General features: G+C 39.6%; 1 protein-coding gene across 2 annotated transcripts in view; it reads right to left on the minus strand.

The window, feature by feature from the left end:
- Positions 1-26703, minus strand: part of MAN1A2 (mannosidase alpha class 1A member 2) — a 146171-nt gene that overhangs the window by 104368 nt on the left and 15100 nt on the right. For both annotated transcript variants that reach the window (XR_004842056.1, XM_009639106.2), the window contains exon 2: positions 11978-12233. Coding sequence is in view for 1 of the 2 variants with exons in the window: in XM_009639106.2 (XP_009637401.1) it covers positions 11978-12233 (256 nt within the window). In the remaining variant the exon portion in view is untranslated. The remainder of the gene's footprint in view (positions 1-11977; positions 12234-26703) is intronic.

Consider the following 26703-nt stretch of genomic DNA (forward strand, 5'->3'; position numbering starts at 1 on the left):
AAATCTGGTAAAAAATCCATTACTAAAACAAAACTGTTTGTCAAATGTATACGAAATGGGAAGCTTGTCCTTTTTTGTTGGCATGAAATACTTGAAGTCTAAGACACCCAATGGAGCGAAAGGGGAAAACACTTCAGACTGGTGAGAAATGGAAGAGTACATCTAAAGGGCCTAAACTTGAAGAGCTTATAGCAGTGAACCAACTGCTCAAATTTGTACAATAAAGCCAATTGCTTTTTTCCTCAAGAAGATAAATCAGTATTTTTGACCTTGTGCGTCCCATGGTTTCAAGAGAAACTGGTAGCCATGGGTTTGACTGATCCTGTGGTGTTGAGAAAACTGGAACCTCCCAGATAATTTCTGTAAAGAAACCAGGACTGCAGCCAGCAGAAAGTAGTTCCTCTCTTCCAGTTTTGTCTTCCTTCAGTCTTACCTTTTCAGGCATCAATCTAATAATCTTCATCAGCTTGTCCTTACACCTCTGCCAATTTTACTGTATTCTTTTTGAAGCTGAGAGACTAGAACTACACAAAGTGTGCAAGACGCAGAGGCACCTTAGCTCCACATGTTACCATAAGAACCCTGCCTGTTTTGTTCTCCTTTCCTGAAGTACTGAATATTTGCTTTTTGTCTGTTATTGAACACTACAGAGACATTTCCAAGGAACTATTATAAACACAAGCTCTCATTCTCAAGCAGTAACAAGTCACCTCACACCTTTTCATATTGTGAAGTTGGAACTTCTCCCCCTCCAGCCACAATATGCATCATCTTACATTTAGCTGAGAAATAAAAGGGGAGATAATCACTTGGTCCCATAAGATTTTTCTGCACTTCTTCACTTTACTCCAAGTCTCCACCTTGGCAGCAAAGTTGATCATACCACTATTTCATCCATTTTCCAACTCTGAATAATTTATTTGTACAATTTAGAGCATGGATCCCCAGCATACATCCTCTATGGCCTCCATCACATTTGTACTCTCCATTTTCTGCCTTCTAATCAATTTCTCCAGGCAAACAGAGACACATTCCTCCATCCCATGGCTGCTTAGTTCAAACAGCTGTTAGTGATGAACCTTGCCAAACATTTTGTGAAAAATTGTGTATATAACTATCTCCCTTGTTCATGTGCTTGTTGATTCTTTCAGGGATCTTCTATAGCTTTGTGCATCATGACATCTTACAAATATACTGGGAAATCTTAGGTATCTGTCTGCTCCCTGTTCTAGTTTCTGTTAATCTGCACAGTTAACTCATCAGGCACAGGGGTCTGCCATACGTTGATCTCCCCTTGAATCCCTTTCAAAAATTGACATCTTGTTAGCCGCCTTCTAGCCCTCTGGTAACAAAGCAGAAAATAAGAATAGATGCCAGCAATGCAAATCAAGAATCCAAATCTCAGAGCAAACTAATTCAGAGTAAACTGTTGCAAGTTTCACGTATTACAGTATTACATATGCAGATGATCTATGTCTTAATGGAACACAACTTAAGAGGTTATTCACCAACTGCAAGTAGCTCGCATTGTGTATCAATGACACCATTAATATCAGTAATTTTGAGATGAAACATCATCAAGAAAACTCTATGTTAAAAAACACACTGGCATGTCTGTGCTCTGGGAAACACAGAAGGGACTACAGAAGAAATTATGCAAAGTTGACTAACAATTAGTAGAATTTTTACTATATTTAGGAGAATGCTCTTGCTTTCCAATCAAAGTCTCCAAAGCGGCAAAAACACACATTGTCTCTTGTATAATTTAATATAGAGATCTCTTTCATCTAGCCATAATTCATTATTTTTGCTACCAACATTTCCGTAGCACAGGAATAAATGACACAGAATATGAAATTAAAAAAATAGCAGCAAGGTCAATCAGATATCATGGGACCTTTTGATTTACCCAATTGTGAAGATAAGTAATTTACCTGGAGTTTTGCTCATTTTTATTTGGCTGATTATATCAGGGAAGTTAAATATTTCCTTGTTTTCTTGATTTTATTTTGTATTTATGAATTTTAAATATTGCAAATGTGCTAGTTCATCGTTGAAAGACAGGTTCTTCTGACAATGGTTTGGAAAAAAGATATCTTAAAAATTCAAGAAGGTGTTCATTATTAAACATGCTTCCAGTAACACAAGAGTGGTGGAGAATTCTGTAATTGCTACAACTTTAATAAATCGATTAATTTCTCAAGTACAACACGCAAACTTGCATTCCTCATTGGTAGCACATTTTAAGTTACCAACCAAAGCAACCTATCCAGGATGTGCAGCTGAAATACTGCACCATCCACACTAGGAGCTTTATTTTCATCCTGAGCAAAATAAATACACCAAGCTACAAAGCTTCTCACAGGCATAAATTAAAGATTTACAAATGTAAAATGAGTCCTTTATACAATCATCCCAACATGCTGGGACACAACTTTGTGCAGGGCCATTCCTAACTTGCCTGTACTGGCCAAAGCGCTAATTATACAATTTCATTCTAATATATCCATTGAAAATTAGTTTACCAACAGGTTTGATCAAGAAAAATCCATGCTTACCTTACTCATCCAGTCAAAATGAGATAAGCATTAAAAAAGTGCAGTGAAACCAATTTAAAGCCAACTTAGCTAATCTCAACATGTTGAATTACATTTTAGAATCCAAAACATAGAGAATCCAAACAGTGTGCGAATGAAACCACTTAATAAGTGACATGTGTGTATACAATATACATAAACATTTTTATATATACACACATATATAAAATGTGTGTATATGTATTTTATAGAACACACTCTGCAGGGAGTGTTATCTTAAATACAGAAAAAGATAGGTCCTAATACTCATTGTGCTTCATTTTTATTGGGATCAAAGCCAGGAGCAGTGAGCTACAAAATACAGGGCAAAACTCCTAATACAACAGACCTGTATCGCTAAAAACCGATATCCTAACCAACTAGAAGTAAACCAAGTAAGTTTGACCAAGAAAACAAAAAGTATAAGTGTCAACAATAATGAAATTGTTCTAAATTGGTTTTAGATGCTGAAAAAAGTCTCCCAGTCACCGAAGGCAGACTATTTGGCTAGGTCAGAAACACTGCAATTACAAAAAAAAAAAAAAAAAAAAAAAGATTAGCAGTGGAAGTTATATGAATAGTAACTATGAAAAGAGGAGTTATGCAGCATAAAAAGACCTCTACATGATTAAGTATTTCTTCAGCACAACTGTCTTCTCAATAAGCACACAAAATAGAACTCAGGTAAAAGGACACTTAATCACTATTTTTAACCTGATTTCTTAAGAGAATAAGGCTTATGCAATCTTGCTGCCTGTACATCTGTCATTTGACACATTTGCAGTGGCCTTTGAATCCATTCTCTCATTTCAAACCTGTTTTTACAGAGTTGGAGGAACCAGATACTTCAGACCCCTACTTTTTTTTTTTTGGGGGGGGGGGGGGAGAGAAAAAAATCTGTGGCTAGGTAAGGGGGTACTAATTTGTGTCTGTCTACAAGAAGGCAGCAGCTATAATCCAACCCTTCATTCAGAGGGGCAGTATTTAGCATGCAGGTAGCTCTCAACCAGGCACAGAACACATTGCAACTCATGCAGTCAAACAGGAAGACAAGAGTGCATTCACAGCAATGCGTACATAAGGAGCAGGCGGTGGTGTAAGGGGATTTAGGTCAAAAATCCATAGGAAACCATTAGCTTTGCTGCTTATAAAACAACCTGTTACTTCTCAACATTATTCGCAGCCTCTTAAGCATCATTCAAAGACCATAATGAAAATAAATTTTAATCACTTCTCTTGGCACATTTCTAACAGTATTTCCAAAATTGCCTCCACTAATATTAAATAAATAATCTTCCTACCTTCCCTTCTAAGAGGCAACATATTAGAAGTCGCATTTTAAAAGAGGAAGTTTTGCTGAAGGCCACAGTAAGTTCACTGGCAAAAGAACTCAAGTCAGAACATCCCCAGCTTCCCAGCAGGGACTTTGTTTTCTCATTGGTGCAAAGCATCCAAATTTAACAGCAACTCGTTCCCCAGGTGTCAGGTGTAGCAAGCAATCTTTAACTGTGGCTCCCTGGATGCCCATTTCACAACACCTTTTGCTTAAATGCCTTTCTCTGCTTTTTCTTTTTACCAGAAAGCCATGACAAGCAGGAACAGAACCAAAATTTTGCTATGTTGAAAACAGCTTATCAGAAAGTAGTAAGATATCTCCTTGCCATCCCATCTCATTAAACAGAACAGCTTTTAAGCTGCACAGGAAGCAAGCATGATACAGCCAGCAGCTTCAGCCACTTCACAGCTCTAAGCTTTTTTGTGTGACCACCACACCTCCTTTGAGCTGAACTTTAAAAGCCCATACATAATTAGCACTGCCTAGTTACTTGACTGCATATCACAACAAATACAGAACAAGCAGTAGAACAAAAGTTGCAGAGAACTCAGATCTTCCAGTCTATCCCTGAAACCTAGAACATAAAAACTATTTAAGTTTATTTAACTGCACTCATGTAACATTCTGGAGAAGCTTTCTTCCAGCTGACAGGCTTAGCCAAACATCGTATCACAGAATGGTTGCATTTGGAAGGAAGTTCTGGAGGCCATCTGGTCCCATCTCCCTGCTCAAGCTGCCAAGGTCCATATCCAGTCATTTTACAAATATCTCCAAGGAGGGAGACTCCACAACCTATCTGGGCAACCAGCTCCAGTGCTTGGTCACCCTCAAGTAAACAAGCATTTCCGATGTTCAGATGGAGCCTCCTGTGTTTTAGCTTGTGCCCTTTGCTTCTTGTCCTGTAACAGGCACCACTGAAGAGAGCCTGGCTCTGTCCTCTTTGCACCCTCCCTTCAGGTGTTTATATACATTGGTAAGATCTGCCGAGCCTTCTCTTGTCCAGGACAAACAGTGCCAGCTCTTTCAACCTTTCCTCAGATGAGAGATGCTCCAGTTCCTTAATCAACTTGGTGGCCCTATGCTGGACTCTCTCCAGTATGTCCACATATCTCTCATACTGGGGAGCCTAGAACTGGACACAGCACTCCAGGTGTGGCCTCACCAGAGCTGAGCAGCAGGGAGGGGTCACATCCCTCAACCTGCTGGCAATACTTTGTTTAATATAGCCCAGGATACAACTAGCCTTCTTTGCTGCAAGGGCACACTGCTGGAATTCCTGAAGGCCACTCTTATCAGTCTAGACTGAGGCAAAAAAGAACTTCAGCTTCTCCCATGTCTTATGTCATCAGGTCCCCTGCATCATTCAGCAGCAGGCCCACATATTCTTTAACTTCCTTTTGTCACCTGTGTACTTACAGAAGCCCTTCATGCTGCTTGTGGCATCCCCTGCCAGGTTCACTTGCTTTGGGCTTTGACTTTCCTAACTCCATCTCTGCAAGCTCAGACAGTATCCTCAGTATTCCTCCCAGATTAACTGTCCCTGTTTCCACCTTCTGTATGCGTCCTTTCTGTGTTTGAGTTTTGAAAGAGCTCCTGGCATTTTTGCCTGACTTCCTGCTCATTGGGATGGACCACTCTTGAGCTTGGTGGAAGCGATCCTTCAATACTGAGCAGCTTTCTTGGGCCCCTCTTCCCTCCAGGGCTTTATCCCAAGGGACTCTACCAGGCAGATCTTTGAAGAGGCCCAAGTCCGCTCTCCTGAAGTTCAGGGTTGGAAACTTGCTTTTCACCTTTCTCCCTCCCTTCCAGGATCCTAAACTGCACTATCTCATGGTCCCTACAGCCAAGGCTGCCCTTGAACTTCACATCCCCAAACCCCTCCTTCTTTGTATGATGTTTAGCAGAATATAGAATCACAGAATGGCAGGGGTTGGAAGGGACCTCCAGATATGATCTAGTCCAACCTCCCTGCTAAAGCAGGTTCACCCAGAGCAGGTTGCACAGGACATAGTCCAGGTGGGTTCTGAATATCTCCAAAGAAAGAGACTCCACAACCCCCCTGGGCAGCCTGTTCCAGTGTTCTGTCACCCTCAAAGTAAAGTTCTTCCGCATATTGAACAGAAACCTCTTCTGCTTCAGTTTGTACCCATTGCCCCTTGTCCTGTCGCTGGGCACTACTGAGAAGAGTCTGGTTCCATCCTCATGACACCCACCCTTAAGATATTTGCATGTGTTGATGAGATCCCCTCTCAGTCTTCTCTTCTTCAGGCTAAATAAGCCTTTCCTCATAGGGGAGATGCTCCAGTCCCCTACTCATCTTTGTAGCCTTCATCTGGAGTCTCTGTAGGAGTTCCTCAACTTTCTTGAGCTGGGGAGCCCAGCACTGGACGCAGTACTCCAGATGCGGTCTCAGCGGGGCAAAGTAGAGGGGGAGGATAACCTCCCTCGCCCTGCTGGCCACACTCCTCTTGATGCACTCTAGGATGCCATTGGCCTTCTTGGCAACAAGGGCACACTGCTGGCTCATGGTCAGCTTGTCATTCACTAGGACTCAGGTCCCTCTCGGCAGAGCTGCTTTCCAGCAGGTCAGCCCCCAGCCTGTACTGGTGCATGGGGTTCAACCTCCCCAAGCGCAGCACCTGACATTTGCCCTTGTTGAACTTCATCAGATTCCTCTCCATGCAACTCTAGCCTGTCCAGGTCAATCCTGCTCCTCATTGGCCGCACTGTCATTTGGAGGAATAAGTTATCATCAGTGCACTCCAGGAAACTCTTGTATTGCTTATGCCCTGCTGTGTTGTGTCTCAGGCAGATACTGAGTTGGTTGAAGTCCCTCATGAAGACCAGGGCCTGCAAACCTGACGCTGCTCCAATCCGTCTGTAGAGTGCCTCATCCACTTGTTGTTCCTGGTCAGGTGGCCTATAGCAGACACACACTACAATGTCACCCATACGAGTCAGCTCTTTAATCCTTACCCATAAGCTCTCCTTGGTTCATCATCCAACCCCAGCTGCTCTCTCACTTAAAAGGCAACTTTACCCCCTCATTTTCCTGGCCCAGACTTCTAAAAAAGTCTTTATCCCTCCAATGCAACACTCCCATCATGCAAGTCATCCCACCACACCTCCATGATCCCAACAAGATCACAGGTCTGCCAATGCACACAGATCTCTAACTCATCATATTTAGTCCCCGTGTCACACACATTGTTGTACCATGCACTTCAGAGAGGTACCCTGGCATGCCAATTTCCCAGGAAGGGTTGTGGGGATTTCTCCATAGTGGTGTCTTGTAGGCACATCCTTGCGTATATGCAAATGTGAGAGATGACCCCGCTTAAGCCCTGTTTTGCTGATTTTGTGATCCCTTTCTGCCACATCACCACAGGCCCTTTGCTCACAGGGCTGCTAGTTAGTCTCTCCCTTTCCCATCATTCCTAGTTCAAAGCCCTCCTTATGAGGTCAGCCATCCTGCTGGCAAAGATGCCTTTGTCTTGCCTTAGTGAAGTGGATCCCATCTCTCCCAGGGAAACCTTGCAAACAGGGTCCCATGGTTGTAGAACCCAAAACCCTGTTGCTGACACAAGCTCTGCAACCAACTGTTGATGTGCATTGCCAGTGCCACCCTCCTCACACCCTTTCCCCTTGCTGCCGGGATCAAGGAGACCACTAACCAGGCCCCCAGGTCCCCGACAATCGTCCCCAGAGGCCTGTAGTCAGTAAGAATGCAAAACCAATAGTGGATGTAATACAATACATACTGACTTGTATGTAAAACATGGATCCATAATTCCAACATTCCAAGACCTCTGGACTCCAACAATCCAAGACCTCAAAATTAACATTTAAATGTTTAGAACAAGGTGTGTGTATATATATAGAATATCCTGCATGGCATTAGTACTATTATTGGGTGAAATACTCTATTTTAATCAGTACCCGAAATGAATGCTGGCAGTAAGGCAATACCATGAAATCTTAGACTTAAATGAAAGAAAACCTGCACCTCAAGTAGGGTGAAAAGAATAATGAAGTTTTCCTTATTTGACTGGGTAAAATTTAACTCCTTGAGGAAACAAAACTAATTTTTTAAAAAAAAAAAAGCAATATCTGTAATGATTACACTTAAACTACAGAAAAATAATATTCTGAACACCATTTAAAGGACATAATAATGGAAATTAAGTGCTGAAAATTCCCAGTACTCATGCAATTTTTATCTAATTTAACTTGGAAAGGAAGTCAATGAGTTCCAGAAGATGAGTTTTGTTCTTCATTTCTTTGTACTAACCACAATAAAAAGACGCATCTTAAAATCTTTTTGGAAAACTATACAAATTGCATCTACCCTCTTATAAAACCATTTTCTCATCTTTTACTTAGTATGGAAAAAAAAGCCCACTGAAACAGTAGTACAAAGCTGAAGTGTAGCAACAAGAATAATTTTCAGATCTCTTTATTCTTAAAATACTAGCTAATTAAAAAGCATAGCATCTTTAAAAGCCAGAAAACCAAGCTAATATACTAGAAAAGTGCTACAAAGCATGTATGGTAAGCAGGTGCAAAAGCTTTACTTCTCAAAGTTGTTACTGTGCATCTAAAATAATCAGCGAACTCATAAATAGTCCTTATTGAAATAACTGAATTAATAGCTTGTTAGAAGAATATAGACAAATTATACAATTCTGTGAATGTGTTACAATTGAGAATACAATGTAACACTAAATATAAATATCAGAACCAAAGAAAAAAAGAAAAAAAAAACCCACCACCAAGAGATGCAGATTCTGCTCCTGGTTTATTCCATGACCTTAAGAAGCCTCCCTCTCTGTGCTCAGTAAACATTCTTCTTATATAAAGCTTTCAAATGCTTTACAAAGCTCTCTTAAGAGCATTACACAACTTTTTTTACTTTTATATGCACTTTAAAAAAAAAAATCAAAGTATGTGTTTTTAAAATATTTAAGTACTGCAAAACCACTTTTTATGGAAAGATCTTAAAAAAAGACTTCACCAAGTTGTTTTTTGGAAAGAAAAGGTAGTAATAAATTTTCTGTAAAAATGACAGAAACAAGATCCCCATTTGAAAGTTTTCCATTCTTTCTCCCAATTGCAGAGCCATGTGCATATTACAACACGTAGCTCACTTCTACACAGTTTTTCACCATTTGATACTAGGCAAAATAGGCTGTATACATTCATTTTGTGAATTTAAGCAGTCTAAAGTGATTCTGAGAGAATGAAGTTTCTCACATATGCATCAGGACACTTCAAAGTTAACAAGGCACAAACCAAATGCCCTTTCAGGACGACCTGGAATTCTGGAGCTAGATATGCAGCCTCCAAAGAGCTAGCAGCTTCCCTGTGCTATTTTTTTGGTCTCAATCCAGGCAACCATAGTGTCTTGCATGTCAGAAACGCTACATAAGCTAGGTGTAGACCTATGTTAGAGATATTGTCTCCTAGAACTTGTTCTATTTTTGCTAAGTCTCTATCTCACCTATGAATACTATTTGTATTTGTCTACACCGGTTACAAAAAGCAGTGAGAGAAGACCTCGGCAACTATCATAGTGCATTTCAGAATGCACTTTGCATCTCTGGAATCGCTGCAGCCTTCTGTGATACATCTGATGCTGTCAAAAACAGGTTTCAGGCAAAATATTCATCTACTGTTGATATATGTTTTATATCAGCCATGTTATATTAATTGCAACATATCAGATGCCAAAATCCAGAAATAGACACAGAGGCCAAACAAAAGGGACAACACGCCAACAATGGGTTCTTCAGCTTTATCATTTACCCATTCCCATTAGCAGACTTTCCACTCCTGTATGCTATCCCTTCACACACCTAGCCATAGAAGTGATGATCTGCTGCCCTAAATCAAAGAATTTAACAATTCTGGAGATCACCTGATAGCTCCAGTACTAACAATACTGAGACAATGAAGGCAATTCACACAACAAAAGACAGAAAGTTCAGTCATGCCAGTATGATCCTGGACTGTTCAAGCACAGTGGTCACACTGCTGAAGTTTGCTACAAAGGTAGGATTACCCTAACTGAAGCATTTACCCACCTAATACACAGTCCCATCAAATCTTTGGTCTGGCTGTGAAAAGCTACACTTCAGAAACCACAATAGGAGTCATTAACAAGTTATGCAATAAAACCCCCAGCTTGTCAGTGTGATTCACACATAGGCTGATCACCAAAAAAAGGGAGTAAGCCTAGGATTTGTGGCAACTGCAACTAGGGATCACCAGAGCCATTAGTTAAACTACACTGGATTCCTTACCCACAAATTGCTACACCTTCAGATTTAGATCAGCAAGAATTGTTCAGATTTTACTACTTATCCATGTCACCAAGAAAACTGCCATTCTGTATTAACCTATAGTTTCTCATCTCCTCTCAGAGCCTACATTCTGACAAAACAACCTCAGAAATGCAAATACTAATTTTCATCCCTCCCTCCAATTCCAGGCTTGATCTTTAGCTGATTATTTCTTCCAGCTAGTTCTTCATTGTTAGCTGTGCTTAGTACTTTCACATTACTCAGTCAGCTCAATTTTATTCTACCCATTAAATCAATCAGTGGCAAACTCAAAGGTATTTAAATACAGTAAACTGTAGATAAAATTTAAGAAGTGTCAACAACTACATGACCATAGCATTCACCCTTCAGAAGGCATTTTGAAAAGCAAAATTCTCTGTATTTTCTCACTGAAAATGTTTGAGGACACAGTTTTGAAAAGCCATAGAGCCGTTTGAAATGCACAATTCAGTGCTGTCCTTTGGGAAATAGCCCTAACCAAGCAGGATCAAGGGGATCCAATATTCCACACGCAACTTCAGCCAAAAGTGCATCTGCAGTAGTCACTATCAGAATAGGCACACATTCCGGGGAAGGATTTATTACTTGTGAGATTCAAATAGTGATACAGCTCCATGCATCATAAGTAGTTGTTCATTGTTTGATAAGAGTGGATTTTATCTAGTCATCATTACTATTCAAAGTAAAATTCCAATTTGGGTGATCTACCCACAGTACGGCACATACTCCAGCTGCAACCCCTCCCTATTACAAGGACAGGTGTATGACTGACTTACTTTTGTTTGGGGTTTTATGAGCTAACTAATTTCAGATTACAATTTAAAAGAAGATTTAACTGATGTAGCTAAGTGCTGCGGTCTTGGATGTTCTTTAATTACAGAGCCTATGCTTGTCTACCTCTGGTCTGAACAATTCCCGCTTACTAATCCGATTTTTAGGCATAAAATTAATGAGATTTGGGGAAAGAAGAAAGAAGGCTGTACAATGTTTCTGCCATAGTAGTTAGAATTACAGACTCAGAAAAATGCCTGGCAATATTAAGTGGAAATTGGCATTGCCAGGGCAAAAGAGGGCAATGAATCTCACAGCCAGCCAGGAGTGGAAAGGATAAGACCAGGAACAGCAATTCCCATAGCATAATCTGCACAGAACGAAAAGCCTAAGCCAACATCTTAGTTTGAATGTTTTACAGGTAAATGAGGCAATCTATTTAAATGAACTCCAAGTTTTTTAGACCCATTTCAAACTCATTTTGAAAAGTATGTGATAGTTTGTTAATTAGAAAATTTTAGCAGCAAGTTGTTTTATTTTTTTCTATCTTTTCAGTCCACTTTTTAAACATTTAAAAATATCTTGTGACACACTAGCATATCCAGTTCTTTGAATGGAACCTGACAGTCAGGCTTTGCTTTAAAGATGCACTTGGTGCTGTTCCATATGTTAATGACAAACTCACTTTGAACCCATACCAGTAAGTTGAAGAAATGCTTAAAATATTTTTTAAGTCATTATCCAGTGAAATAAATATTAACACCCCACCACCAGGAAAAAAACATGTAATAATGCTGTTGTTCATTAACATTTGATGTGCACTTTTAGCTTACTGTTTATTAAAAAGATTTGTAGTCCTGTTTTTCTTTTTTATATAAATAACAGCAACTAAATGCCATATAAATAACTGCTATCAGATAGAAGAACGGATAGGACCACATCATCATCTTTACCTCTTTAATTTTGTTCCTCTTCTCTCGGATATCCGGGTCTGCTGGTTCTCCACTGTTTATCCCTATAAGATTTGGTAAAGGAACAGGGGGCAGTGGCTTGCTGTCTTTCTTTTTCAACTCTTGCACTACTTTGTTCTTTTCTGTCTGAATCTCAGCTTGAATTTCATCACGCGATTTCTTCAATTTCTCCTTAGCCTCTTCCAGAGCCTTTTCATGATCTGCTCGGATCTTATTTCTCAGACGTTCCTCTTCTTCTCTAGAGACACAAATGCTAGTCAGCATCTCATTACTAAAAACACATTGCTTATAATCAAACTACAGCTTCAAAACAGAAGCTACATCCCAAATCGGTTTACTCTTAAGTAATTCTAATGATTCAAACAAATTTACTGAATTAGGTTCATGCACAATCCTACACTATTTTTGCCATGAACCCCAAAAGAAGAACAGTGCGCACATCAGCAATGCTATTGTAGAAAAATGTTATCATGGTGTTTTGTACATTATTTCTCAGCACCTTTGCTCGTCTACTGAAGAATTTAAGAGAGGAAAAGCCCTACATCCTGTACTTCAACTACAGGATGCGTGCAGAGGCACAGCTAGCAATCATTCAGTTTAAAAAAAAATAAGAAGGGCTCTTCCTCAAGTTCTGCACAATAAATACATTGTACACAACTTGTCAAGATCTGAAGTAACCACTACAAAAAAAAATTGCAGCCTCTCCTTTTATTACCAATGAGGTATGAGCTACAAGAGCTGCAAACCCCCACCACACTATGTTTTGTCTTGAATTCAGAACTCATTGTTCCAATCAGTACGGCCCATAAACCTCACAAGTTAAAAGCAGAGTTAATTATAAAATCATTTAGGAATATAAGAGCTTTTACTAAAGTACAATTTTGAAACTCAGTCAACAAAACCAACATCATCTTGGTCCTAAGCACAATCTTCCATCGTGATCTTTAATGATCAGTAGAAGTTTTGAGATTCACACACAAAATGAAGCGTGCTGTTTTAAAATCTGGTGTTAAACAAGAGGTTATTCTAACAGACAAAATGTCCCATTCCAGTCCTAAAATATTTCATCAGAGAAATACACTTTGGACTCAATATAGCACAACCTTTTCAAGCTTCTTTAAAATACAGAGTTGCTCAATGAGTAATGTAAGCCAAAATAGTTGTAGGGATTTAAAACAAGCACTATTTACAAAAACACACTCCCTCCCTGTTTCCTCCCCCAGGCAAAAATACTTTTTCCTCAAAGAGCATTAAGGAGAAGATGGTGGATAATGGAAAGGAAAGAAGGCAAGCAGCAAGCAACATATCAAGCTTGGCCTAACTGCTTTCAGGAGGAACTGAGCCACTTGACCCATATCAAGTGTTTTTTCCAGTAAACTGAAAACGTACCGATGAAAAGGAGCAACCACCATTTGATATGTGAGAATTAGAATAGAAGAGTACAGTTGGAAGGGACCTACAGCGATCATCTAGTCCAACTGCAATTAAAAGCCAACCTAAAGCTGACAGAAAAAATAAACAAACACAAGATTGACAACTGTTAGCCAAACATTGGCAACAAAAATAGGAATGTACCTACATATTTAAATTGGGATTTTTTCCTACAAAGGTTATTAAAAGTATTTGACAAAGTCTATGATAAACTGTAGATTTTCCAGAGATTAAAACAAATTTTAAGTAACTTGTTGGGGTGCTGTGTTGGAACATTTGGGGATATAGACAGATCTTACTGAGGTTTGCAAGTATAACAGAACTGGTTTTATTAATCTCACAGATCAAGATGTATTATAGAGCACTGTTTCACCTTTACAAAAAAGGGCAAAGAATGAAGCTAATAATGAATACCTTGCATGGAGTTATGATACTGTATAGCATCAGATCAATCCCACCAGACTGGTCCATTTTGTGCAAGGTTTAGGACTGTTACAGTCCTCTGCCTAAGGAGGACTGATTTTAAGTCGAAGTGCAATAAATCAAGCTTTTAGTTCCAGAAATTCACAGTTCATCCCCGGTGCACTAGCCCTGACTGCTATCTCATACACATCCAGTATATTTTTAAGTTAAAATTTATGCACCTCTTTGCTCCAGTCTTTAGCTTGGGCCCAAAAGCTCAAATAGAGACTTTGTTTTTTAGGCACACATTTTATTCTCAATTTGACAAAGTCTGACATAACTTGATGTCATCCAAAAAACTTCCCAGTTTACAGGCCGATGTGCATAGCATGCAGGGGGAAAACCATGGTACTATAACATAAATGGTCTCAGCAAAATGCATTGTTACATAAACAGTCTTCTATTAGCCCTTACAATTTTCTTAAGTGCTATTAGGTTTGCATTTAAAAAAATTACAGTAGCATTATTACCTTCCAATATTTCAGTACCAGAAATACAATGCAATGTTTTAACAGATGCACTGAAAGGCATTCAAACTGAAGTTCTTCAGCTGCTTTTCTCATATGACCCACGTCACATCCGTATTTCTCCCAAGCAACAAAAAAACTGAAGGACTGAGCTCCTCACTTTGACTATCAAATCCAAGCTCATTAACACTGTTGAACAGTAACAGTCCTTCTCTCCCTCAACTGTAGAGCAAAGAAACAACTTTCAAAGTGGCAAAAGACTATTCTAAAGAGAGAAAACACAAGTAATACCACTTAGGATAACTTTTACTTCTACTATGACCCATTTATGGGGGAAAATAAAATTTTCTTGTATTCTTGTAAAAGTTACTCGCACTCTAATGTGGCAGCAATGTGCTCAATTCAGTAACAAATGCAGCTGAAAATTTATATCAACTGAAAGATGTGAAACCATAGATCTGCAGTTTGGAAAGCTTTTCCAAGGCTAGCAGAGGGCTCTGTGTAAGATGCAGCCAGAGGGACTGAGAATCAGGTCGCCAGAACAAGACATCACTCCCCACAGTCATGTTCTCACCAAGAGACAGCATGCTGTACGGGAGCCAAAGAGATGGCTTACAGAGAATAAGAAATAGGAAGTGTTACTGAACATTTAAGTATCAATATACTTCAGCGTGGGGATAATGTATTTTGGAGGTACAGTTCTCATTTTCAAAACTCAGTTTCCGAAGGCAAGTGACAGCCTTTACCTTCTGACTAGATCACTAACATTTTGTTAATAGATGCTGACATTCTTTTTGCAAAGGATCAACCACCACTGAAAAAACTGAATTTTTAGAAAAACAGGGTAACAATTTATCTCAGACCTTAATAAAAAGATGTTCACAGTACATCCACACTAACCTAATTTGAAGGGATGCTTTACAATGAGTGTGCTTTATTCATAGATGGAACTGGTTTTGGTAAAACTCATGATTAACATGCATTTCCTCAAATATGATCCCCCTATATGAAAAAGATTAATGATGTTTGAGTAGTTATAGTGAGTCTGACTCACAAAAATGAGTCAGTGATGTGCTTTGTGCTCCTTCATGATTTTTGCAAGTGCCACAAGGATTTTGTCCTTACCTTTCCTTTAATCTTTCAGTCCCAGGTGCTGCATACAACAGTAGCAATAAAAGCTCCACCACTCTACCAACCTTCATCTATTTCTAGATTCAAATGGCATGAAACAGCCATAAACTGGAAAACAAGTTTTGAACTCACACTGCAGGAACTGCTATATAAACATACAAAAGCTGTTGATTTCTACAGCACTATAATCCAATTAGAGTCATTAAGGAAGTTTGAATGACAGACTACTTTCCTTCAGTCACTCAGCAGAATACCTAAGTGTTTGAAGCAAATACACAGAGACTCAATAGAGATGAAAAATTCTAGCGCTAACTGTATGCTCAGCTCCAAGTCTTCCAGGAAGTGACATTTTGAGACAAACATAAGAAAACAGTAAGATGAAGAGAAAGGTCAACAGGTATTTGAGGGAGTTTACAGGAGATGGTACAAGAGCTGCTTCTGCAGACAGTTTCTCTCTATGCAATCACCGATAATGGACAGCAAGAGCTACAAGAAATGTCATATTCTGCGTTCCAGCTGAAGACATATTTTACCAAATATATTCAAGAATATGACCTTACTGGAAGAAAAATCACACCCCTAAATACCAATACCACATGTTTCTTCTGAGTTCCTAAGCAACAAGAACTAAGTGAAAATACAGAATAAAGTTAAGGGAATGAGAAGATTGGAAATGTGTAAGCAGCTGACACACACCCCCTCCCCCAAGTCACAACCAAACACCAACAAGCTCCCCATCCAGCACAAGAAAGAGTCAGCAACAGTTTAATGCATGTAGATAACACTACATTCAAATACTCAGAGTTAAAGAGACCTCAGAAAGGATCAATCTAAAAATATGAGATTGGAAAGAATCCCAGCATAAACACGTATACCAAAATGTGTCAAACAGTTTCCCTTTCCAACTACCCGCCCCGCCCCCTGCTTCTAGGCAACGTAAGAAAACTCTTAAAATACAGAGAGCATTTTGAGTAAATCTCAAAAAACCTTGCCTGACAGAAAGCTGCTGCATCCTTCTAGTCACCTAAATGGCTTATTCTAAAATCTCAAAACAGAGGTCCAAGTATAATGGAACTACAGCAGTAGCTTCTTTAAAACAAGCATTATTATTAAAAGAATCTGTGATTAGACTATTTTTGCCAGCAAGAAACAAATAGACCTAATTAGAATATGAAACTAGAAACAGGTGCAAGGTTTTTAAACAATCACTGTAATTAACTATTGCAGCTGCTTATGCACGAACACTGTACACTCTCAAAGCATCCACGAGCTGTCTACATGTCATGCAGAAGAGACCACAAATTGTGAAACTTGATAACCAAATCACTAACCAAAACTTAATGTGCTTTAATTATGCATGAAGTAGTGAGCCTTCTGAACTTAACAGCTTCTAAAGCTTCACTTGCCAAGAGAAATGACTTATGTTAAAAGTCTATCCTATCTGCTGTGACACATCAGGCTCTTTAGAAACTGAATTGTGAAAAACCAAAACTGCTTTCAAACTTTTTCATAAGATTCAAGATCAAAAAAGGAAATAAAAATTAGAATGGAGTCAAGAAAAGGAAACTGGCCACCAGCAACTGTTCTCTCACACTAAAAAGCAGAGCACTCGGTCACTGAAGCAAAAGGACAACCAGTTTATTATTGTTTGGATTTTCAGCTGATGGACAGGCAAGAACTGTTGAAGCAGTAAGGGAACTGGAGCATCTCCCCTATGAGGAAAGGCTGAGAGAACTGGGCTTATTTAGCCTGAAGAAGAGAAGACTGAGAGGGGATCTCATCAACATGTACAAATATCTTAAGGGTGGATGTCACGAGGACGGAGCCAGACTCTTCTCAGTGGTGCCCAGCGACAGGACAAGGGGCAATGGGCACAAACTGAAGCAGAAGAGGTTTCTGTTCAATATGAGGAAGAACTTCTTTACTTTGAGGGTGACGGAGCACTGGAACAGGCTGCCCAGGGGGGTTGTGGAGTCTTATTCTTTGGAGATATTCAAAGCCTGCCTGGACGATGTCCTGTGCAACCCGCTCTTGGTGACCCTGCTTTAGCAGGAGGGTTGGACTAGATCTCCTGAGGTCCCTTCCAACCCCTGCCGTTCTGTGATTCTGTGAAAGCACATAAATATTCATTTAAGTCTGTCATCCAGAAACAAACCTCTGTGTGGCAATTCTGAGCTTACACCCTTTTGTCAAGTTTACTCTTCAAGCAAAGACTACTTTCAGAGACACAGTGAAACAAAAAGATAGGCACTAATTAAAAAAAAAGTCAGTGCCTAAAAAATATTTTGCGTGTTAATGACAAGACTTGCTTTTCCCTCCAATCTTGCAGCATACACAATTTTATAACATCCACACATATTACAACCTCACCATGTTCTCCTAGTATGCTCATGACACACAAGGACACTGGAGATACATGTTGTGTTCCTCACTGCCCAGAAAATTAACCCAAATTACAGATTCCTTCAGTGGTTTCTTTTAGACAAAGGCGACAATAGAATATATTTCTAGCAAGTGGTTAGATTTGCATATGAAACAAGTACCGTTCTTCAAACACAAGGAACATGAGACAGAGTCCTTACTCATGCCCTCTTATCCCTCTCCATCCAGTTTCACAAGTTTTTCCTCTTACTGTCACACTTCCCGTTCACCTTTTTCACATTCCTATTTCCTGCCTTCCTTTACTACTATTTGTACCAACTTCAGCTCCGCTAGCTTGCTTCCTTGGTCTTCTACAAAGGCACGGCCGCCACTCTAAACACCAGTCCTCCTCACTTTCATCATTCAACTTCTTTGGACCATGCTAGGGAGAGGAGAGAATTAACTCTCAAATTCTACATAGGCCTCCTCCAAACAAAACTTGCTTCCACTTCTATGCAATAAATGATATCCCTAATTGATCTCTTTTGCAGCCAAATCTTAGACCAAGAATCTAGGCCTTCAGCCACCTTCATCATTGCTCTCAAAAACTCTTACCTCTGTGATGGAAGCTCACAGATCCTGTGTTTCAGATCTGCACTCTTGTCTAAACCAAAAACCTCAGACTGACATTTCTTTGTAGATAGTTGGGTGTCACCTTCAAGCCAAATGAACTGTAACTTAAATGTTAATCTTCCTCCCACATCTTTTGTTTAGCAGGGGAATCCTCCATTGCCCAGATTGCCAGTGTTTGGGCATTCTTCCCATTTCCTAGAACTTGACTACACCCACATTTTTCTGCCTAGTTTCCATGTATTTTAAATGCAGCCTTTCTTAATCCATACAGTTAGAAGGTCTCAGAGCTTGATCTTGTTCTGTTCATCCAGCAGTCTTGTTAGGAAAACAATCCACACAATCACTTGCACCCTTACAATGCCTTTCTGCACTTTTTTTCTGCAAAACCTGTAATTCATTATATGTATTTTTCTAGGCACAACAGAAAGAAAACATGGCCACTTCTAGATGTCCGACATGTTAAAATTCATGGATTTCCATGCTATTCATTAAAGGCCACTGCTACTTGTTACTCCTGTATCTGTCTCTACCCAATTGTTTTCCTTTGTCTTGTAATTTAGGCAGGGCCTTTGGAAGCAGCTCTGGAATGAGGACAAGCAAAACCCATGGGGAATATACTTAGAATTTCAAAAACACAGATTGAATGAGCACACAGAACCTGCAGAAGGGAGTGGAGAGTTGAAGCACATCCCTTATGCGTGAAGAGCAAGCCCTTTGCGAAACTGAAAGCCAAAGAAGTCTTTAGCATTGCTAGGTATCTTTTGTAAGATCATCAGGTGATATACCCAATTAAATAGTTCATTAATAAAGTGCATTAACATAAAACATCTTTTTCTTTCACAATGATAATTAAAAGTACAAAACATACCTTCCAGTTAGGAACAGAACAGTACAGATTCCACTATCAAATGCAGACTGTATATAATTTTTCAAGGAAAAAAACCATGCAGGCAAGGGGTCATCCTTTGTGAGTTACTTGCTTCCTGTATTATGAATGTTAACATGAAAAGAATTGGGGAAATTTGTCTTGAGATTCTGTCAAGTGCTGTGACCGCTAGCAAAGTCATTTGTTCCTCACCTCTGTCTACAGCAGCTATGTAATCCCAAACATCAACTCAAAAAGGAGCAGGATGCCAAACTGAAGTCAATAGCTTTCTTGGGACCTGAAAGCACTGTCATAGCTGGTACAGTCAGCTTAAGTTTTACTAGTAAAGGTAGGTAGATGTTTTCTACAAACACTCCAATAGTTGCATTCATATCAGCAGCCAGGCATTTGTCAACGCTAAGAAGGGTCACTAGAGACTGCATAAGCATTTTAAGCTTACATGAAATTTGTACTTACAGTATCAGCTGAAACAGATTTTCAGAAGAATCAGATCAACTATTTCAGGAAGAAATGATACTTTAAGACTATAACAGCAATGACTGCAACTTTCATTAGTGAGGAGCAAATAAATATAAATGACATAATGCTTTACACAAGTTCTCAACTACATATAAGCAAACTCATTCAGTTTTTAGTGTCTCAATGTCATTCAGGTACGAAAGCAATTTGTTAGGATAAGCAGTAGATGCCTAAAGTTCAACAGTGTAGGGTTTTCAATCACTACAGCTCTATCAAACACATCTCATTTAGATCCCTTCTGCTTATACGATGTAAAAGAGAATACAATTAGATTTGCCTCAAGGCACTAACATATAACCAAAAGTAAGCATTATTTCAGAATTTTTGCTGATTAAAGAAACTTCATTTAACAGCTGCAGCTAATTACTTCTGTGCAGAATATTAAGGCTCTGCAGAACAAGGTCTTAAATCTGATTGTCAAAGCACTTACAATGCTAATATAGAAGAAAAAATATTTTATTCTTCAGGAATCAAACTTACTTCTAGAAAGGACACTGAAAAGCCTAGGTCTTACTAAAAGCTTATGAAATTTAGGATCTCTTCATGTTTTATCAAGAAACCTGAATGATAAGAATGTTGTTACCTGCTCTGTGTAAAAGGATTTTAAACAGCTTCCTGTCTCCCAGCACCATACTGACTAGAGCATTGGATCTTCCTTTACAATTAGTACCCCGATAAGACAGATTTTTTTTTTTTAAAGTAATAAAGATGGAAGACCTTTACAAGAAGTAGGAGTGAAAAATACATATAGACTATAGGAATAAGAAGCAGAAAAATAAATCAGTATTGAACAAGAGGACTAAGTAGGATAAAGAGTTAGAAATGAGCAAGACAGTAATAAAGAACATCTGGAAATGGAGAGCTTACTTTGAGGGATTTGAACAGCACCAAAAAACAGTAGGATAATTTTAATTCAAAACTGCAGAAGCCTACTACAATTAACGTCAAACCACAGAATTTTCTACTCTAAACCATTTCAGGTAGCTGGAAACACAGCTGTTGTACAAGTTCAGATATGTATATAGCAATGTATCAGGATATTTACACTTACTCACCACAGTCAAGTCTAAGACAGTACAGAGAAACATTTGCATGCTATATTATTTACTGATATAAACGACAGTTTGATCAAGGCAGAGTAATACATAGGTGGTCCTGTGATACTGAGAAAGCAATTACACAGAACTGGGTTCTCATGCAAGAGCAGTGCATCATCTCTACTTCTTACTAAAGAAGGAATCTTTACAAACAAGCACATTTACATATAGGACAAAGCAGTCCTGCTGATATCGATGGCACAGATCAGATACTGAAACATATGCTCAAGCAAAAATAAAATTAACCAGAGCACTCCCATTACACAGCATCAAGCTCTTAAATATTATGTCCAGTCTGCTATTCCTACCAAAAATTAAAGTTTCCAATAGGAAAAGAAAAAAAAAAATACCAAAGAGACAAACCCAGCAACACAAGCCAGGAAGGAAAACAAGTGGTGCATTCTGTGATTTGGCATATACCACGAAAGTTGCTGCAGAGTCTGAAGCATTACTATATTTTCCATACCACTAGAAGCTCATCTTTTTCAGAGGTCATCATGCTACAATCTTTACAAAAGTTATTTTTCTTTATTCTATACAAAATTAAATATATACACTCATTTTTCACAATGACAAAAACAAACCTGCTTTGATGGCAACTTTTTCCCAGGAAAACCACAGTCCTACTTAAGCTGCCCAATATTAAACAGAATCCTAAAATTAGCCAGACTGAGATGGCTAATTTTAGATTAAAAAAATAGATTCAAACAGCTGAAAACCAAGAAGATTACAGGTTTCTGCTACACTTCAACTCTCACCCTTTTGAACACATGAAGGGCCAACATTAAAGTTGCAAGTGCAGAACTAGCACTTCCTATGCTATTTAACATTTTAACATTCTCTGGAGTAAAAAGTTTTTTTTTTTTTTAATGTAATTCTTACATAATTTTTTACCTAAAGAAAAGGAATCATGGGTCCCTTTTTGTAAAACGCCAGCAACTGTTTCAGTATATGCTCTATGGAAGCTTGCACTGCAGTACAGACTGGCTACGCCTTCACCCTCTGTACTAGCTATGTTGCCTGACAGTTGTGCAAAGGTGGAATGCTGGGTGCATAACCTTAGACATGTACAGAAATTTTGGGAGGACATGGGAACAGAAACAAGAATGAAGCCACAACAAAGGAACCCCAATCATATGCGCATCACACAGCATCCTTGCTCTCCCTTCTTTCCTGATCATCTTTGCCCTCAGAATTACAAATCCCCCCTTCACACAGGATGCTCCCAGAGGAGGAAAAAAATTCCTGAAGGCATGCAGAAAATCTTCACGAGAGACTGATAGGACCGAAGTAGCCTCCAGAAATGGAACAAGTTTTAGGAAGGAGCCTTAGCCAGCTGAGAAGTCCCTTTTCCTTCTGCATACCCGCATAGTAAAGAAAAGGAATTTCTTAGCACATGTATCTATTATAGCGTGCTCTTGTTCAGGTAGTTTAGCCCAACAACAGAACATGTGATATTAGTTTGACTAATAAGTATGAGGAGTTTCCTAACATTTCACCTAAGATACAGGAACAGCAGTATATGAGACAACATTTAAGCGAGAGAAACAGGGTTTTACCTGTTTACTTTCACAAGATATAGCTTGAAAACTCTCTTCCAGAAGATATCAAAGGCTTGCTGAAATCATTATGTTAGAATGTCACAGAGAAAGCTGCACTCATTCATTGCAATGGGAAGTGCTACATATTAAATACTTAATATACTAGGACAGCCTCACTCTCCACACATGGTAGGACAGATGACACTTCCGTGACATTCCACATGGACATTATATGCTTGTTGTAAAATGAAAGAAAAGAGGGGACATGCCTGAAAAGCATTTGCCAAAAAAATCCACCAAAAAACCCCATACTAAACATGCGAGTCCAGGAAGAACAATAATAGAAAGAAGGTAACTCCCAGTCTACTCTTGTTTTAAAAAAAAAAAAAGACCAAGTAAACCATAAAGCAGACCAAGAAAACTTTTCAAGCAATACAGTTAACAACAAAACACCTCTATTAACCTACTTTCATACAGTTAACTTGATTTTATTTTGTTAAGAACCAGTTTTATTTAGTTTCAAATAACAATCAGAAAAAAATTAAACACCCCAACTGTGAGCAGTAATATTTGGCTGACTTTTGAAAGTGTCAAGTAAGTCACCTTAAAAACACAGCTCAAAACAACAGAAAAAACATCTGCAATACCAAATTGTGTTTGGGGGTAGGGGAGTGTCTAAGCAGCAAACAATCACTAAAAAGCTATGACAATCATTTTAACATCCCAGTGATTCAAAACTGTGAGGTTGGTGCTTTACATCCATAAGAGACTCTACCATTTGAGCCAACAGGGGATGACAGCCTCCTGCTATCAGTTACTATGTAGGTCAACATCAGAGGAAGAGAAAAATACCTTGACAGGGTTTCACACATATCAGCTTGCAGCAGAAAAAAAAAGAAACTCCAGCTACAGTTTCACATTATATTTAAACTGATTAAAACCCAGCTACTGCCAAGTGAAACGTCCCATTCAGCCTTGGCTCTGGCACTTGTCAGTGGTGGTGAACTGATAGTCTGTGTGTTAAGACCCTTGATCTGGGGGCTTGGTAGTGCTCTCCTGGACACTTGTTGGTTCTGAATTTTTTTGCATAGGGTTAGCTCCCTGAATTAGCTCATGGTGGGGTCAGATGACAGCCAAAGCTAGCACGGGTAAAGAAGCAGGAGCAATCTTCCCTCTATGGATGAGTCCACGCAGCCTTCCCTTAACAGAGCCTGCCAGAGACAAATGCATATTTTGTACCTTTAAGGTTACTGGTGTAACAAGAAACAAAATTAAGTGTAGAGCTCAGAAGTAAACAGCCAAAGCCAACAGTAATAGGGCAAGGATCTGCTGGAAACTGAAGACTATTAGATAAAATCATGCTGAGATAAATGAACTGACTGGACAACCCACACAACACCTAGAGCAGAGATCACCAATGCAAGCACAAGCCATGGCAGTTGTTCTGACAAACTCGGAGGGGACCCATTTGCAGACCCAACTTCCAGTCAGCTAAGAAATGGCACTGCCTTTACTGTATGCCCAAGGTAGAGAAGTCCACCTGTGTGGACTGGTAAGAGAATATCCCTGGGTGAGTAAGAGTTACCCACCATCAGCATGGGCCCCCTCTCCTGATCACCAGCCAGACAGTGCACAGGAACACGGCTTTCCTGGTGTTGCTGCAGTGAGTCACTGACAGCTCGACCATTAGTGGTTCTGTAGAAACAAGTCAACTAGCATGTGAATGATGCTGTATGTCCACACATGCTGCTGCACAAATTATTCTTTAAGTTCCAGGACTTTAGTTGCCCTACAGAAACAAGCTCCATTACTCCTTATGCTGATACTCAGGAGACCAGGCAGCAAGCCAGTCAGCCAGTGGTGAGCTGAGCCAGCTGAAAAATCACCAATCATTTCAGGCCAAATCAGGTCTCCTAACTGGCAGACTGCCCAAACACTGCTGTTGGGGCAAAGATATAGGCAAGATTAAATGGCTGGGGACACAGCAGAACAGGACATGAGCTTCAAGTGTTATAAACCTGCATGTTCAGGGACCTTACATTAGAGCCTGAGCTATAAAGGTCATGTTTTCTGCACACACACATGACCATTAACCCCAGTCATTCCCTTCCCCACCATCACCTCTGTCCCCTCACTCAGCCATATTGTTTCCTCTCCTCCAATTTACCCCAAAGATATAGCTTCCTCCACCAGGTAAGAGTCACTCCCTACCATCCTAAATTTTAGTTATGCCTTACTGAGCACCAGCTTGCTTCAAATGTCTCCTCTATCCAAGGCCACTCTGATTAGTCTTCGATGGTATTACACTCAGCCAATGCCTGTTTCTTCTATGCCTAGACAACATTGATCTTTTTCTACTTGGGGAAAAAGGGAAGGAAAGCAAAAGGCCCTATTTCACAGTCATCCCACCCGCTTTTATTTTGCTCCATGTGCTGTTCCCATCTCCAGCTTCCAAAGAAAGAAATTAATTGCTGCTCTTCACCACCACAAAGGCCCTCTGCTAGAGCCCTGGCACAATTTTGCCCTCCAGGCTCCTGTTCCTAATCAGGTACTTCTTTCCCTTTTCCCACCCCCTATACTGGAAAAATGAGAATTATATGAGCTGAAGCAATGTCTTCTTCCCAATGCCTGTGTTCAAAAGGGGGACCGCAGTAAGTATGGTAGCTCCCTCCTTTTACACCATGAGTCTTCTCAGCAGCCTGATCTCCAGCAGTTAAACCCCAAGACTCACATGAACTGAAGAAAAACAGCTGGAGAAAGTTAGTGATTTAAAGCAATAGCAATAGATTTAGTATGATCTTAGTCTAAAAATTCTCAATTGTTCAAATACAAAATAAGTTGCCAGCAAAAACACACATAAAGAGAGGACGGCTACTGCAAAGTGAAAGTAGCAAATAGCGTATAACGTACTCAGAGATGGCAAACTTTCAGGTAAGCAGATGGTACTAAACTTCTCTGCACGGGAAACCCTCTGGCAGGCCCTACAGAGCTCTAAGGAGGTGACTACCCTCACACAGATGTTCTGTCGACACAAGCTACCACATTTCCATAATGCTATTTTACTCACCCAGCCAGAGTTGCTTTGCACGTCCCAGAAGCAACAGTGCTTTAAATATCCTATTGGAAGTTCACACATAGTGCTCAGATTTATCTTCCACCTACAACTGTTACCATATAGCTATATAGTGAATCGATACCTGTATATCAATGCATTTAAAATAAGAATAGTAGTCAACATGCATGGTGCCATAAGCCATGCACTAAAAGGTTGTATGGCAAAGAGCTTGAAAACCCTGGGATCTACTACCTGTGAGACTGATATGAGCTCTTTGTTACAGGGGAACAATACTACAAGGGGTGTGCAGCTCAGTCCAAACACAGGTCTACAGCAATTTCTCTTGACTTGCTCCTTTTGCCACCAAGAAACAGTGGCAACCCTCCTGGCTAATACAGCATCAGTGCCAGTCAGTTAGCCTTGCTGTGGCATGGGAGCAGCATTTGATTTGCCTGAAAGACACAGAACAGCTCCTTTCACCACAGGATTGGCAGGATCACACCAGTCACCAGCAGTCCCTTCCCTCTATGTGGCAGCAGTTTAAAATGTAGTCCTGCTTCACTGAAACTGGAAGAATTATGGGGTAACAACAGGAAAAAAAATAATTTGAACTCAATCTCAGAATATCAATAGCTTTCAGAAGGTATTTTGTGACATGTCATGAGAAAAACCCAGACAGGACAGGAGCTGCAGGCAATGTTCTGTTGTTAAACACAGTCCTTGCTTATTTCAGGGGGAAAAAAGACAAATATATATACATAGCACTTACACTGTGATTCAAAAGGATTTCATATAACAGGACACAGACTGCAGTGTGAATATAATTTTAACAGTAATATTGGATTAATTAAAATAGAAATACTCTATAAAAGTTCTTCTCCCATACAGCACCACCTGGGACTGGTTAGAAGGAAAGAACAGCAAAGCTTTATAGCTCTCTACTTGACAAATCAGCCAAAACAGTAACTAAAGATAGAGCAACAAAATACCTGGAAATCATGACGCATGGTCTAATCTGCACTGTTCCACAGAGCAAAACCATATCTCATTACTCCCAAAGTTCTCTAATCTTGTCAGTAAAGCAGAGGATGAGAGAACTGTGTGACACATTATTTGGTCTTCCAG

This window comes from Egretta garzetta, unplaced genomic scaffold (assembly GCF_000687185.1).
Source record: "Egretta garzetta isolate BGI_Z169 unplaced genomic scaffold, ASM68718v1 scaffold85, whole genome shotgun sequence".
NCBI lineage: Eukaryota > Metazoa > Chordata > Aves > Pelecaniformes > Ardeidae > Egretta > Egretta garzetta.